Source organism: Erithacus rubecula (assembly GCF_903797595.1).
Source record: "Erithacus rubecula genome assembly, chromosome: 20".
Lineage (NCBI taxonomy): Eukaryota > Metazoa > Chordata > Aves > Passeriformes > Muscicapidae > Erithacus > Erithacus rubecula.
Genome location: NC_136672.1, coordinates 9,566,051 through 9,581,576, shown reverse-complemented (window position 1 = coordinate 9,581,576; position 15,526 = coordinate 9,566,051). Strand labels below are relative to the sequence as shown.

Below are 15,526 nucleotides of genomic sequence, written 5' to 3'. Positions count from 1 at the left end.
CTGTGACCAGCACAAATACAGCCAGTCCATAGCAATGATGGGGTGGTTTTCTCTCTGTCCATTGCAGGTGTTTGTGGAGCTCACCAGGGATGCAGAGGAGCACGACCTGGAGGTGGCATCCAACGGGGCTGTGGAGCAGAGATGCCTTCACCCCTGAGTTTTGGAGCCACAGTGGGAAATATTCCATGTATTTCAGCAGTGTTGCTGGATTTCAGCAGTGTCCCTGAGAGCTGTGATCAGCTGCAGCCCCAGCACTCGGCTACCCAGCCACAACATGCACTGCCCTGCAGGTGTCCTGCCTTACAGATTTACAAAGAGTTATTATTTTAATAAATAAAGCCTTTATCCTTTCACAAATTGATGCCTGCTGCTCGTCTGTGCCCTTGCTTAAACTGGCTGGTGGAGATTTGAATTCCTGACCCCAAGGCTGTGAGACTGTGGCTGCAAAGGGGACTCAGTGCCTGGACAGTGCCAGGAGCAAACCCAGGGAAGGCTCTGGCTCATCCATGGCAGGAGGATAGCAGCTCCTTTCTCAGCCCTGACACTCACCCCTCTGGCTGGTGGGACCTGGCCAGGAGAAGGGCTGACTCCTGGGAGAGAGGGGCAAAGGCTTTATTTTACCCCGAAAAGCTGCTCTTGCTGTGAATTCTAGCTCAGGCAAACTGGGCCCATCTCATCCCCACCACTGGGGCCGGGGACAGAGCAGTGGCTGGGTAAATATAATGAAAACTAGCAGCTCTAATATCATCGCCTATAAAACCCAGTTATTATTTAGAGTCAAAATAAGGTGTGCTGAAGCATGGCTTTGGTCATTGAGAAAAGAGGGGTTCTCCTCACCAGCACCCACCACTGTGGGTGGCTGGGAGGGATGGAGCAGCTGATGGGGACCTGGGGGCAAGCACCAGCAGCCTGACCCTGTCTGAGCAGATCAGTATCTCCTCTTAGATAGCCACCTGCCAGGGCTAGAGTTAAAAGTAGATAAAAAAAACCCAAAAAACAAATAAAACAGAAACTCCCTGCATTCAGGTGTTTCCACTTGTGCCCTGCAGCACTCTCTGGCAAAGGCTGGGCTGTACCCACGGGGGGCCAGGGCAGTGCCATCCCCTGGGATGGGCACAGCAGGACCCTCACCCGTGTCCAGGGGCAGTGCCATCCCCTGGGATGGGCACAGCAGGACCCTCACCCGTGTCCAGGGGCAGTGCCATCCCCTGGGATGGGCACAGCAGGACCCTCACCCGTGTCCAGGGGCAGTGCCATCCCCTGGATGGGCACAGCAGGACCCTCACCCGTGTCCAGGGGCAGTGCCATCCCCTGGGATGGGCACAGCAGGACCCTCACCCGTGTCCAGGGGCAGTGCCATCCTCTGGGATGGGCACAGCAGGACCCTCACCCGTGTCCAGGGGCAGTGCCATCCTCTGGGATGGGCACAGCAGGACCCTCACCCGTGTCCAGGGGCAGTGCCATCCCCTGGGATGGGCACAGCAGGACCCTCACCATGCCCTGAGCTGCCCTGGGTGCTGCTGGGGGTGCAGGCAGGGCTGGGACACTGGCAGGACACCCTGCAGGTGCTTTCCCAGGCAGGGCTGGGTGTCTGGCAATGCAGGCAGGGGTGTGGGCCAGCAGGTTCCAGCAGGTGGCTGCCGTGGCTCAGGGATGAAGTCCCAGAGCAGCCACCCACGCCCCTGGAGCTCTGCTTTGCATGTGGATCTCCTGACATCAGGGCTCTGCCAAGGAGCTGGGCAGGGAGGAGATCTGAGATTCACTAGCTGGGACCTGCCATTGCCACCTCTCCACATTAGGGTTGTTTTCCTTCCTTTTGCAAGGAGGGGAGGAGAAGGTTTGGACACGCAGGAGATGTTCTGGGGACAGGTTTTAACTTCATCCTGTGCCCTGACTCTGCTGTCTGCCTCGCTCTGCAACATCTGAATGGGATTTAGATCTTAGGGGTGTTTTTTTCCTGCTAGGCAGAGCAGAAGGAAGCAAATCCAGCTTTGTTCAAACCCAGCCACGCTCCACAGCCTGGGATGAAACCAAACCCATCCCCTTCAGAAGAGCAGAGTTAGGAGAAGTTTATTTCAACGTTTCCAAGATGATTTTTAGCTGGAAGAGCTGTTGCTATCCAGAAGCAACGTTCTCTGCTGCTCCTGCTCTGTGCCTGATGCCACAGGCAGAGTTTGTCACCTTCTGTCCTCCCCTGGGCTGTGACATCGCCGTTGACTTCAGCCCCTCTTGCTGCACTGGGGAACACAGCAGAGTTTGCCAGAGAATGGATTTTTGTCTGCTTTGTTGTGGGGCTTGTTTTCCTTCTCTTGGCCACGACTCAAGAATGTCCTGAGTTAACTTTTTGGACAGCACACTCCAGCGCCTCAACAGCGATGTGCTCTGTTTGCTTTTTCTGACACAAATAAAGCTGGAGCTCCGCCAGGCAGAAAGGGGAAGGAAGCCAAGGAAAGAAAGAACCCATGGTGTGAGGAATGTCTTTTGTAGAAATGCCTGAGGGGGTAAAAAAACAACAAAGGAGAGCTGGGAGTCTCCGGGACAGTCAGCCAGTCCATCCCAGCAAGGCTCAGCATCTCTGCTCCTCCAGGACAAGCTCTGGGCTCCTCTCAAACCTTCCTGTTGAGGTAAGGCTTAAGCATTCTTCCTAAGCCTAAATAAAAAATGGTATTTTGAAGGTATGAAAACCCCCAGTAAATCATAAAGCTGTTAATAACACTGGGTGAGGGCACAAATGTTTGGGGCATGGGGCATCTTTCTGATAGGTTGAGTCAAACTTGTGATCAAGCTTAGGGGTGTTTAAAGGCAATAGAGTCTTTTAAACCTTGTTTTGGGGTGAAATAGCACAAAAATGGAGCTCAGCTCATGGCAGAGGTTTATTTCCAGTGTTTCTCAGCACTAAAAAGAAGCAATAGCTTCAGCTCAGTATTTTAAGTGATCCAGGGCATACAAGGAGCAGATTTCTTTCTCTACCTCTAGTGTAAGTTAAGTTTGTATTTAAAAGTTCTGTCCATCTTATGCTCTAAGAAATCCCACCTGAAATACCCCAGGAGCAGAGGAATCAGCTGTAGCACATTTCCCCAAGCTCTGCAGCAGCATGGCCAGGGTCAGTCTGGTCAGTCTGGGGGGTGACACACGAGGGACATTGGGATGTGAGCCATTCCTCCACCCCAGCCAGGATCTCCTGGGGGTGCCAGCCTGCCCAGGTTACTCCAGGGGACTCTCAGAACAGCCTGGCTTTAGCTGTGACACTAACCCCGTGGCAGAGGTGGCACACAACATCCTAATCCTCACCTCTGTGGGGTGAAAAGGGAACCAGATAACAGCAAGTTTAAATCCACAGTTTATTCAAGGAAGTTTAGAGGTTATTACACAGGCTAAATTCAAATTTTTAGACACCTGGGTTTAGCGAGATCATCAGTGAGGAAAAAAAATCTGTTTGGAGGTGATGGCAACAGCCAGGGCAGGTGTTTGCAGTGGGCAGCAGCATTTATTGCAGCTGCTTTTCCAGCATTCCAGTGCCTGCTCCCTCATCACATCCAGATTCAACCCCTGAGGGCTGAATAGAAATATCTGGAGGAGGATAAATTCTGTCCTGCCTGTCAGCACCACGAGGCATTGTCCCCAGGGGAACAGGACAACATCTTCCTTCCCTATGACAGCAAGGCGTGAAGGGATTAAAAAGCTGCAAAAAGATTAAAAGTCTGGAACAGCTCTGATTGTTCTACCTGAGAATCACTGAGAGAAGATCCAGATTTTGTTTAAAAGCAGAGTTTAGCTGCAGATGTGACAGCAGAGCAGTTTGGCCATGTGAGCAGAGCTCTTTTACACAGAAATACTGAATCTTTTTGCTCATAAAGATCCTCCTGGTTATTTTATGGATGGTTAATAAGCATTTTATTAAGCACATTATTATTATTATTATTTATGGATGGTTAATATCTCATCTGCAAAAATCTGACAGGCAGATTTATGCTTTACTTCCTTCCCACCACCAGCATTACCCAGGCAAAATAATCCTTATTTTGCTCTGACCCTGTCACTTTGAGGGTTCTGCCCTGGCTGCTGGAGTAACACATCAGTGCCTGCTCGTGGCCACTCCATTTTCTCTCATTTTTCATTAATAACCTGCCAGTGACATCTCTCCCACGCACTTCCAAGAATTTGTTCTCTCGTGGCTCTGAGTTTCCTTCAGCAGATGCTGTTTTCCACAAGAGCTCAGCTCACACCACAGCCAGGAGTTGCTCAACACTTCTTGGAGTTGAGCCTACAGCACATTAAAATTACATGTAGAAGGATTTCAGAGATTTTTAATTGACTATATTGTTGTTGTTTCTTGGATATGGAGCCCACCCAAGGAGATTAGGTCATGTAATGTGATAGTCCTTTTTTTATTTCATCAATAACTCCTCCCAAACTCCCCGTGCTGCAGCATGGAAGCCTGAAATTCTGATTTTTCTCAGTGTTTGCTGCTGAGCTGGGAGGGTTGGGGTGTGTTGAGGGTGATGAGGTCTCTTGGACCCTGCACGCGGGGGTGGTTGTGTTCAACACACAACATCTGAATTTCTTCAGCTCATTCTTGCTGTAAAGGAGAAAAAGTTTCACTGCACATCTGCAAGGACTGTGCAAATAAAACCAGTTGCTGCTGGTTTTTTGTTGCATTTGAAAGCAATTTTCAAAAAGAAATTTTCTCTAGGTTCAAAGATGAAGACAGTCCAGAGGAATATAAGTGTATTCCAGCAAACTAAAATTCTCTTGTGGAAAAATGTCCTGATCAAGTGGAGGATGAAGATGCAGAGCTTTCAGGTAAGAAAAAAATTTAAAATAAAACCAAAACAGTAGCAAACTACTGAGAGTGGCCAATCCCTGCCTTGCCCCTAGACACCAAATTCTTTGGGTAAAATAGAACTTAAAGTACTTTTGAGAAGCCTGGCTAGTAATGAACCCTTGGAGACTTGCATTTTATTTAAATGGTGATATTTATGTCTGGTTTGTGACAATAGGGGAGAGAGGAGCAGAATGCAGAGAGTCCTTCCATCCACACCTAAGAAACGGGCGTGCCGAGTTCCTCTTATTGACATTTTAATTCTTTTAACCCCTCAAAAAACACTTTTTTCTGCTGGCCCTGACATTCCCTCTGCTCTCCCCGCTGCAGGAGTGGATCCTGTCCCTGCTCTTCCTGCCCCTGGTGTTCATGGTGGCCTTTCTCATGCACCAGAGCCGCTATGCCGAGGTGCCCTTCACCCACCTGGGCCACCTGGATGACCCTGCCTTCAATGCCACCGGGGCCACCGTCACCTTCACCCCCGCCACGGCCACCACCAGGCACATCATGAGCAGGGTGGCCTCCAGCTCTCTCATGAAGGGTGGGTTTTGCTTTTGAAACACTGAATTTTATCGTTATTTAACCCGCTGTGTTGTAGCGGTTCTCGGACATCGTTAATTGTGGACACTGCTGGGGGCCTGGGCAAAATCTGCCAGGCCTTTTTCTCAAGTTCTAAGTAATTTTCTCAGGCCATGAAACTTTCTTAGCTCTAGCCAGGATTTTTCCCAGGCTAGAAACTCCTTCTTTACTGTAAACACAAGAGAAAGAATCACAACAGAGGTGAACACCTGCAAGATCCCTGAGAAAGCCAGGGAGGAGAGTTGTCTCTTTCTCTGACAATGATTTGTCTGTATTTTTTTTGCACAAACTGCCTTATTTAAGGCAATGGCTTCCTTCAATAACTTGCTCTTTCTTGCTCTTTTTTGCTCTTTTTTGCTCTTTCTTACACCAAGCAAGAGAGTGTCTTGTTGCTGTTTTTTACGACGCTCCATAATCTTTCTCACGGCAACAGTTAATCAGGAGAGAAAATTTATCCTAAATCCTCCATTTCCACAAATATTTCTTCTCTAGGATTTAAACTACCTGTGAGGCCAGTGTGCCCTTCTGAACTGAAAAGCTCTGCCTTAGCTAATATTTTTAAAACACATTAAAAACCATTCTTTATGCATTTCTTCTCAGCAGGTAAAGTCTGAAGTATTTAGAGCTGGAAAAGGAGGAATTGCAGTGCTAAGAAAGCAGAACATTCCCTCAGTGCCTGTGGACACATTTCCAGACCCACAAAACCTCATGGCAATATTTTTCTGACACTCCACAGGTATAAATCTAGAGGAAGTGGAGGATGAGAAAGCCATGAAGGAAGCCTGGATTTCAAACGAGGAAATGATAGGAGTTGTATTTAAGGACAACTTCTCCTACCGCCTCAGGTTTCCTTCCTTCTACATGGCTATTCCCAATGAAGTCGTTGGAGATGTAGGTAATACAAAATGGGAATTTCAGGCTGGTTGCCTGGTGTGGACAGGGTGGGATTATTCCTTATTTGTTAAGTGATGCAATAAATTGTGGGTTTGGGTGTTTTGGGGGATTTTTTTCTTGTCACTGTCCAACAGTTGAAGAGTTTCCCAAAGTGCCAGTGTGTTCTTGTCATTCCATTAATAGTGAAAATTAATTACTTTTCATTAGTGGAATGCCCTTTGCCTTGCAGACAGCTGCCATAACTTCTCCTCAAAGTACTGTGACAGCCCAAGGTACTGGTACAAAGGATTCCTGTCCCTGCAGTCCAGCATTGATGCTGCCATTATAGAGGTAAGTCCAATTTAGGAACCCATGGAGGCATTTTATTTTAAATATTATATAGGAAAGGCAAACTCTGCAGTGGGAATAGCAAGGGATGGGTTTGTCAGAAAATAAAGCTGATTAAAAGTTCATCCAGGGAGGATGAAGCAGAATATTCCTTGTACAAATGCATCTCACTGCAGAGAATAAGCAAAACACTGATCTGTTGACCTTGTATTCCTTTAGATGGTGACAAATCATTCTGTTTGGGAAGAAATGAAATCCATTGCTGGTGTCAGGATGAAGTCCCAGAGCATCCTCTACTCCATCAGCCTGGAGTACAGTTACTTCATGGTTGTCATTGTGATGTGTTTCTTACCCTTCATGTATTTCTTATCAAGGAATGTCACACGAGAAAAGAAGCAGCTCAAAGTATTGATGAAGACCATGGGGCTGCAGGACATTGCATTTTGGTGAGCTCTTTATAAAATGGAACACGTTTGCCAAAAATCAGCCTGTTCCTGGGCACTTGAGAAGCCAGTTAATGATTTAAATGGGTTCATAACTTTTCTCCAGCACTCGAAGCTGTGAGGTGGATTCCTGGTAAAGAAAGGAAACACCATTGTGCAGACATTTCAGTCAGTCAATGAAAAAAAAAAAAAAAAAAACAAAAAAAACCAAAACACTTGCATTGCTTGAAAATTTTATCAAATATTAGTTAATGCAGCTGATCACTGTTTTTGTGCAGTTCCTCAGCCAGAGGGTTGAGCATGGCAGAGATGCCCTCTGCTCCCTGGATCACCTGTCTACTCTGAGGACATCAAAGAGAAATCACAGCGACAGGAAATAATCCAACACTTCAATTCAAACACATCTCTGTCAGCAGAGCTGTTAATTACCCCCAAGGCTGATGGCAGCTTTCCCTCCCCAGGCTGTCCTGGAGTTTGCTGTACTCTCTGTACGTGCTGCTCTTCTCCTGCCTGCTGACAGCTGTGCTGCTCAAGGAGCCCTTCTACACCAGCAGCTTCCCTGCAGTCTCACTCCTCCTCTTCCTCTATGGCCTGGCCTGTGTAAGTCAGCCTTTACAGCCACATTTCCTCCCCACACGATTTGTTACTGTCTTCAGCATTGCTCCAGAGCCTTTTGCAGTGCTCAGGACCTTTGTGGTCCTGGCTGAAACATCTGAGTGGTTTTTCCAGGTCAGCAGCAGGGATTTGATTTGCAGCCTGAAGGGCTGGCGGGCTCTGATTTGCTCAGTTTGAAACTCAGATCAACCCACTGAGAAGGGCTTTAGTGGATTTTACTACTCCTGGTGCCTGGCAAATGGAAGTGCTGCTGTTAAGGATATTTGTTACTCCAGTGGTTGAAAGCAAGCTCTGTTCTTACAGATCCACCTGGTTTTCATGCTCAGCTCCCTCCTAAAGACTGCCAAGCTTGTCAGCTCCATGGCCTTCCTCATCATCTTCATCTTTGGCTTCCTGAGCCTTGCAGTGCTGATAGAAGAGGTCCCTGAGCCACTGAAGTGGTTTCTGGGTCTGCTGTGTCCTTTTGCATTCAACACTGGCATTGCCAAGGTAAGGGGGCTCCACCCCTGCTGCCAGAGAAAAGCACAGACATTCCTGCCCTTAGCTCAGAAATCCAGCTGTGAAGCATCCAGATGTTTTTCCTTCCTCTCCACAGCCTGTTTGAAACCCCCAAGCGAGCTGGGCTGTGCTGGGCTCCAACACCCCCATTCCATTTCTCCAGTTTCCCATTTTCCCAGTTTCCCATTTTCCCATTAGTCACATCTCCACAGCTCTTTCTAGCTCTGGTAATTGAATATTTGATTTCTTGAGATACATTTTAAAAATCTGCATGGAAGAGGTGATTTCTGCACCAGCAGAAAAAAGAATTGACTTTGTTAATTCACTCTTGGGACAATTTGTATGAGAGACAGGAGAACTAAAAAAGAAGGTTTATTGCTTTTTGGCATGATCAGTCTCATGGAAGACTGAGGCACTGAAGGTGTTAGATCCAATGCCATAGCATCAGAAACCAATCTAATTCTCACTTACAATGCTTTATTTTAGTTTTTTAGCCAATCACATACTTCTGCAGAGTTTGTTAGTGTCTTACACCCATCATTAATTGCTTTGTCTTTCATGGTTTTACCACAGGAAGTCGTTTTTTAACCAATCATGTAACACTTTACAAACTTATATTTATACGTCTTAAATTTCTAACTAACTTTATAACAGGTTCTATTGCTAAACTTTAAAACCTTTTACTCAACATACTGCTTTGCTTACATAATACATATTTTTGTTTGCTTAAAATGTGTTTCTACTGAAACTACAAACTTATATTCTTGTTTCATGGTTTTTTGTGACTCTGTCATACCAATATTTGGTGTTTTGAATTGATCTCCTCTAAAACTCAGATCTTTCCTTCTGTTTCTGGACTGTTCTAGAAAATTCTGGATTAAATAATGAAGATCTTTGTATGGAGTAAATTAATTTCCCTTACCCTTTAGAAAGGAAATAACAGTTGGTCACTACTGCAGATGATTTCTGGGTTAACAGAGTTGCATCCATGGCATGTGCATATTTTTCCAGCCTGAAATTTATTCTTCTTTCTCTTTGATTTCAGATTTTCCATTTAGAGAAATATCAAATAGGTTTCTCCTTTTCCAACCTTATGGAGGAAGCACACTTTTTATTTTCAACATACATACTGCTGCTGTTTGACTCAGTCTTGTACATGCTGCTGGCTCTGTATTTTGACAAAATTCTACCAGGTGGGAATGATTTATTTGTATTTACAAGGATTGAGGGGGTATATCAAGGAAGTAATGGGCTGGTCCTTTCTTGGACTCAACCAAAACAAGGTGTGGACTAAAAGAAATTATGTTATTATTATTATTTATTTATTATTTATTTTTTATTTATTTTTTATTTATTTTTTATTTATAATTTTTTGTTTTTTTTTTTTTATTATGTCATGGAGTGATTTTTCTGTTTCTGGCACACACCAATGACAACAAAGTATTTAACATTTTTTTCTTTCTATTGATGATATTATAGTGGAATACCATGCAGGACAATACTTTTATTCATTCACAAAAATTGAATTCATTACATAAACCCTGAACACAACCTTCTTGTCTCCTTTGCTCCAAACCTGGGGGTTTTGACTGGAAAAAGCAGCAATTTTGGACTTATTTGAAACTCCTAAAAGTTTAGTCTCTGATGTTTCCTTGGCTGTGCATTTGGTTAATGACAGAACATCTTTTTGCTTTCCTGGCAGGCAAATATGGGATCCCAGACCCTCCCCTGTTCTGCCTGAAGGGCTCATACTGGATGAGGAGCAGGAGAGGCTCCACCAGGGACGTGCCCAGAGCCTCAGCAAACCCTGAGGAGCAGCTTGGGGATGATGTGGAGCCTGTTCCCCCCGAATTCCTGGGAAAAGAGGCCATCAGGTTAAGAGAGAAGGAATTCCTTTTGTCTGGATTTGTGCTCCCCACTCCTTCCATCAGAAAATAATTTTGTTTCATAGGGAAAAGTTAGGGATTAAAATCTTTCACAGAGAAAAAAATAGAGATAAAAACGTTTCACAGAGAAAGATTAGAGATAAAAAAATAATTCAGACTGGTCACTAATGATGAAATTTAGGCAAATTTATATCAAAAATAACTGGGGTTTTGTTTGGTTTGTTGTTTTTCTTTTCTGTAAAACTATCATCTGTTGCAATGGGCTTGGCCTTGTCTTTGCCAGTCTTGGTGCCTCATTTTTGGTGCCAGGTTGTGATGTTCATACAAAAAATATCAGACCAGTGAATCTCAGCTTTGTTTCCCAACACTTCTTTTTTTTTTTTTTTTTCATGCCATTTCTGTCATGGTAACTTAAGGTCCATAAAAATGTAAAAGGGCATCACGGAAAAGCCTTTGCAGAAATCCCTAAATAATAACCTCTTTACCTTCATTTTAGGCTCCACAATATTAAAAAATCCTATAAGAAAAAGGACAAGAAGACAGAAGCTTTAAGAGGTATGAAAGCTGTGAGATTGATTCCTGTTAAAGACAAGGAAAAACCATTGTGCAAACAGTCAGTCAATGAAAAAAAATAAAACATTTGCATTGCCTGAAAAATTATATCAAATATTAATTGATGTGGCTTATCTCTATTTTGTTCAGTTCTTGCTGATTTGCTGGTTTTGATGACTGAAGAGAAGAAAGATTTTAATTTTTAAATTTTTTTTTCATTTCTGTTTTTCCTGCGAAATACAGACCAGCTCCTTATGCCTTTAGTTAAATGTTTGCACAGCTTTGCCCAACTCAATCAGTGCTCTTTTGGCTGATTATTATCACTTAATTCTTGTACTTTTTGACTTCTCTTGCCTTTGACAGCGTATGTGGGCAACTCAAGCCTCATTTCTCCCCAGACTTGATGTTATTTTTGTTCTAGGCCTGTCTTTAAACATTTATGAGGGTCAGATCACTGCCTTGCTGGGCCACAGTGGGGCTGGAAAAACAACACTGCTGAACGTGCTCAGTGGGCTCAGCTTCCCTTCAGAAGGTAGGACAAGGAGGGATGGGGTGGCCTTGATCCAAAATCTCTAAAGATCAAATTCAACCTCCCATCCCATTTATCCCCAGGCTCTGCCACCATATACAACTACAAACTGTCTGAAATGGGAGACAGGGAGGAGATCAGGGGCTTGGTGGGGATTTGCCCACAGTTCAACTTGCACTTCGAGGTCTTGACAGTGAGAGAAAACCTGAAAACTTTTGCTGAAATCAAGGGCATCAAGGCCAAAGAGGTGGAGCAAGAGGTGAGCCTGTGTTCCCACCATTCCATAGAGGTGCAAAAGGATTTGCACTGGGGAGCTCAAAGATCTGGATCTTCTGAAAGTTGATGCTCCGAGTCCTGTCCAACCTGGCCTTGGACACTTCCAGGGATCCAGGGCCAGCCACAGTTTCTCTGGGAATCTATACTAGGGCCTCACCTCCCTCACAGGGGACAATTTCCTTCTGATGTCTAATTTAAATATAAATCTACCCTAATAAAGGATGGAAGGACAATGGCTACTGAGAATGGACGTCCTTGTGCTGTTTTAGGTGCAGAACATTCTGGAACTGCTGGATATCAGCAACATTCAAGACACTCAAGCTGAAAAACTGAGTGGTGGACAGAAAAGGAAGTTATCCATTGGAATAGCCATGCTTGGAAACCCCCAGGTAAAACAGCAGGCATGGCTCTGTAATATTGGGAATATTCCAGTCCAATAGAAATAAAACCTAAAATACTGGATGTGTCGTTGGATACCACTGAGAACCAGGAAAAAGCAGCTTTGAAGCCTTGAGTTTCTTAGCCTGCTCAAGAACAAGAAATTATAACAATGATTAAACACCTGCAGGGTGTGGAAATTGTGTGAGTGTTTAATCATTGTTATATTTTTTTGTGCTTTAGCAGGTTGAGAAACCCAAGGCTTCAAAGCTGCTTTTCCTGGTTCCCAGCAGTATCCAATGACATGATATATATTTGGCTCTAGGATTTCAGACTTCTTTGAAGTGCTTATAATTAGAATGAATAAATTTCATAATTTCTTTCTTTCTTTAATTAATAACCCACCTTGCCAGGTGAGTTTTGAAGCAGTTCCACGAGCTCTCACATCCCCCAGAACAGCTGGGTGTAAAAGATGCGCTGGCTCTCTTGCCCACAGAGCACCAAACCCCAAAGACAGGCAGAGAGGGATGTCTGACTCCCTCCTCCCTGCAGGTTTTGCTCCTGGACGAGCCCACAGCAGGGCTGGATCCCCTCTCCAGGCACCAGGTGTGGAGCCTGCTGCGGGAGCAGAGCGCGGGGCGGGCGATCCTCTTCAGCACCCAGTTCATGGACGAGGCTGATATCCTGGCAGGTGAGCATGGGTTCAGTCCAGAGAATCCCTGGGGGTAACCCCAGAGCACAAAGCCCCAAAAAATGCCATTGCCTGCTCTACAGGAGAAATTCCTTTGGCTTTTCCTTTCTGCAGACCGTAAGGCTTTTATCTCGCACGGGAGGCTGAAGTGTGTTGGCTCTTCTCTCTTCCTGAAGAAAAAATGGGGGATTTGCTATCATTTAAGGTATCTCCTTAACCCCCAACAAAAGGACACAAGAATCAATGAAACCCTAGAGCAGATGTCATCAAAACAAATTACCCATATTAAAATCCAGCTCCATTAACTGAAACAGGGTTAGGGTTACTTAATCCAGAGTAGGAAATGAATGAAAAATATCAGAGCTTTCTTTTTATGCATCCATAAAATGGTAGGTGTTGTTTGTCTGGGTGGGTTTGGGTTGTTTTTATTCCAAACCTAAATGTCTGTGGTTTTTTTCCACACAACAGGATCCATGTCAGTGAGTCCTGTGACCTGGAGAATCTGACATCCCTGGTGAAAGGGTACATTCCCAATGCCACCTTCTCAGGACACACCCAATATGAACTGAGATATAAACTGCCCTTAGAAAATGTGAATAAATTCCCAGGTAACGTATATGAAAATAATTGAGAATTATCCAGAGAGAGGAAAAACAAAAAAAATAACCAAATGTGGGGAGGGAGAAATGCAAAGGGAGATTTTTTAGAGGAGTCACATCAGGACTTCAAAACCATCGCAGTTTGGGTTTTCCTCACAATTTTATCATACATATCAGATCAAATTGTGCAACAAATGCTTTTCTACTGTCTGCAGTGACAAACCCTGCAGGCTAAAGTGGGTTACTGAGAGTTCATTCTCTTTCTGTTGCATGGAAAGAGAGAGATAAGAGAAAACCTCGCACATCCTGTGCTGCTCTGTGCCCATTTCTCACCCCCCATGCCCATCACTTCAGCCTGACCATCCCACAGAGGATGAAAACAGTCTGAAATGTTGGTGCTGAGCAGGGAAGCACCTTCCACGAGGGATGGCCTTTGTTTATTTCTGTTCTGCAGATCTGTTCAGTGGCCTCGAAAGCTGCTCTGAGCAGGGAATTATCAACTATGGAGTCAGCATGACCACCCTGGAGGACGTGTTCCTGAGGCTGGAGGGAGAAGCCACAGCCAATCCAGAAGGTAAAATTCACAATCCACACCCAAACACATCAGCTCCTCAGCCATACCCTCCAAAGGTTCAAATTTCACAAATCCCAGCCTAGGAGCTGGGATTAGACCTAAACATGCACGTGCATGCACATTCACAGAATTCACAGAATTTTGGGTTGGAAAAGACCTTCAAGATCATTGAGTCCAGCCCATGCCCCAACACCTCAACTAGGCCATGGCACTGAGTGTCACATCCAATCTTTTTTAACACATTCAGGGATGGTGACTCCACCACCTCACTGGGTAGGCCATTGTCTCTGTAAGGCTCGGGAGTGCTGAAAGAATGCAGCAACACAGGCCTCATCCAGAAAGCAGAAGTAGTGATTTCTTGCAGAATTAATCACATTTTTATAGAGTTGTTCGCAGAACCAACGGATAGAATTGAGCTCATTGGTCCAAGGAAGGCAACACCTCTTGTAAACATGCTTTTACCAAAATATCACGTTCCTCATGCACTTCTCTTGTCAATAACACCAGGTGTTAAACTTTGTTATTAATTATTTCCCTTCTGTTTTCCTACGAGTAGCTTGGGAAAACTCAAATTGTTGTTTTCCCTGACTCTCCCCAGCATCCACAGACCATCCCAGTACTTTATCACACTTTCCACGAAAAACTCTTTCCTAATATCCAACCCATTGGACTGAGGCCCTTGGCACATCTTGAGGCTGCGTGCTCTGGTTCTGTCAGTGCTGCCTGGAGAAAGAGACCAACCCCACCTGAGCACAAACACCTTTCAGGGAGTCACAGAGTGACAATGTCACCCCTGAGTCTCCTTTTCTCCAGGCCGAATGCCCCAAACTCCCTCAGCCCTTCCTCACAGGGTTTGTGTTCCAAACCCCTCACCAGCCTCGTTGCCCTGTCTGGATGTGCTCAGGTGTCCCAATATCCCCCCTAGATGATCCCATCCCTGGAGAGGAGTGGGGAGCATCAGCAGGGATCCCTGAGGAGGCACGGCCATGCTCGCAGCTGCTCACAGACACCAGCACAACCCTGAGCCAGGAGCTGGCTCTCTGGAGGCAGCAGAGCTCTGCCATGGCACGGGTGCACTTCCTGCAGCTCAAGAGCTCGGTGAAGAACCTCCGCGCCATGTAAGTATGTCCTGGTTTGAAAGACAGGTGTCTGCCAAGAAAGGCAGGAGATGTTCTTTGAAATGGAGAATGGAAACCCCCTCCCTCCAAATTATTATTATAACTTTGAAATTAAGGGGTTCTCAGTCAAAGATATGGGAATTACGATTAGCAATTCTTTACTAGGAAAATTAAAATAGAAATGCAGTATTACACAGAACAATCACAAACCCTGCCAGAGTCAGAATCCAAGCTGACACCCGTCAGTCAGTCAGGGTGGTGGCAGCAGTCCCATTCCATGGTGCTGCATCCTCCTGCAGTGGCAGATGTGGCTCAGCTGGAACAGTGCTCCTGCAGAAGGTGCAGTTTCCTCTGAAGGTCCAGGGATGATGTGGAAGGGTCTGGTTTTCCTCTGGGATCCAGTGGAAAGAAGGTTCCTTGGTGTCCAAATCTCAGTTTTTATCTGGGTAGGAAAGGCTTGGCTCCTCCCCTGGCTGGAGCATCTCCCAGTGGGATGATGGAATTTTATCAGTCATGCACTGGGACTCACTGGCCATGAACAGGAGATATCTCCTGGAGGGAGGATGGGCTGTGGGAAGATAAAGATGATTGCCCAGCTGGTTTAAAGATGGCCCATTAGCAGAGAATGTGTGCCAGGAGATCAGGGTCACTGCCACACCCAGTTTAAAACAATGGCCCATTAACAGGAGATATCTCCCACAGGGGTAAGAATCACTGCCACACCCAGTTTTAAACAATGGCCCAT

General features: G+C 45.4%; 2 protein-coding genes across 2 annotated transcripts in view; both read left to right on the top strand.

The window, feature by feature from the left end:
* LOC306810655 (ATP-binding cassette sub-family A member 10-like) overlaps positions 1 to 357 on the top strand; it is a 28,197-nt gene extending 27,840 nt beyond the window's left edge. Inside the window, exon 39 of the mRNA XM_079323480.1 lies at positions 68 to 357. Coding sequence (XP_079179606.1) covers positions 68 to 157 — 90 coding nt within the window. The 3' untranslated portion in view covers positions 158 to 357. The remainder of the gene's footprint in view (positions 1 to 67) is intronic.
* Positions 358 to 2,113: 1,756 nt separating this feature from the next.
* The window catches only part of LOC306810656 (ATP-binding cassette sub-family A member 10-like), a 28,121-nt gene continuing 14,708 nt past the window's right edge, over positions 2,114 to 15,526 (top strand). The window contains exons 1-19 of the mRNA XM_079323481.1: positions 2,114 to 2,624; positions 4,694 to 4,803; positions 5,153 to 5,363; positions 6,138 to 6,296; positions 6,525 to 6,625; positions 6,842 to 7,068; positions 7,527 to 7,665; positions 7,984 to 8,169; positions 9,224 to 9,371; positions 9,881 to 10,052; positions 10,561 to 10,619; positions 11,038 to 11,148; positions 11,229 to 11,404; positions 11,691 to 11,810; positions 12,352 to 12,490; positions 12,605 to 12,695; positions 12,959 to 13,098; positions 13,544 to 13,663; positions 14,589 to 14,781. Coding sequence (XP_079179607.1) covers positions 4,702 to 4,803; positions 5,153 to 5,363; positions 6,138 to 6,296; positions 6,525 to 6,625; positions 6,842 to 7,068; positions 7,527 to 7,665; positions 7,984 to 8,169; positions 9,224 to 9,371; positions 9,881 to 10,052; positions 10,561 to 10,619; positions 11,038 to 11,148; positions 11,229 to 11,404; positions 11,691 to 11,810; positions 12,352 to 12,490; positions 12,605 to 12,695; positions 12,959 to 13,098; positions 13,544 to 13,663; positions 14,589 to 14,781 — 2,594 coding nt within the window. The 5' untranslated portion in view covers positions 2,114 to 2,624; positions 4,694 to 4,701. The remainder of the gene's footprint in view (positions 2,625 to 4,693; positions 4,804 to 5,152; positions 5,364 to 6,137; positions 6,297 to 6,524; positions 6,626 to 6,841; positions 7,069 to 7,526; positions 7,666 to 7,983; positions 8,170 to 9,223; positions 9,372 to 9,880; positions 10,053 to 10,560; positions 10,620 to 11,037; positions 11,149 to 11,228; positions 11,405 to 11,690; positions 11,811 to 12,351; positions 12,491 to 12,604; positions 12,696 to 12,958; positions 13,099 to 13,543; positions 13,664 to 14,588; positions 14,782 to 15,526) is intronic.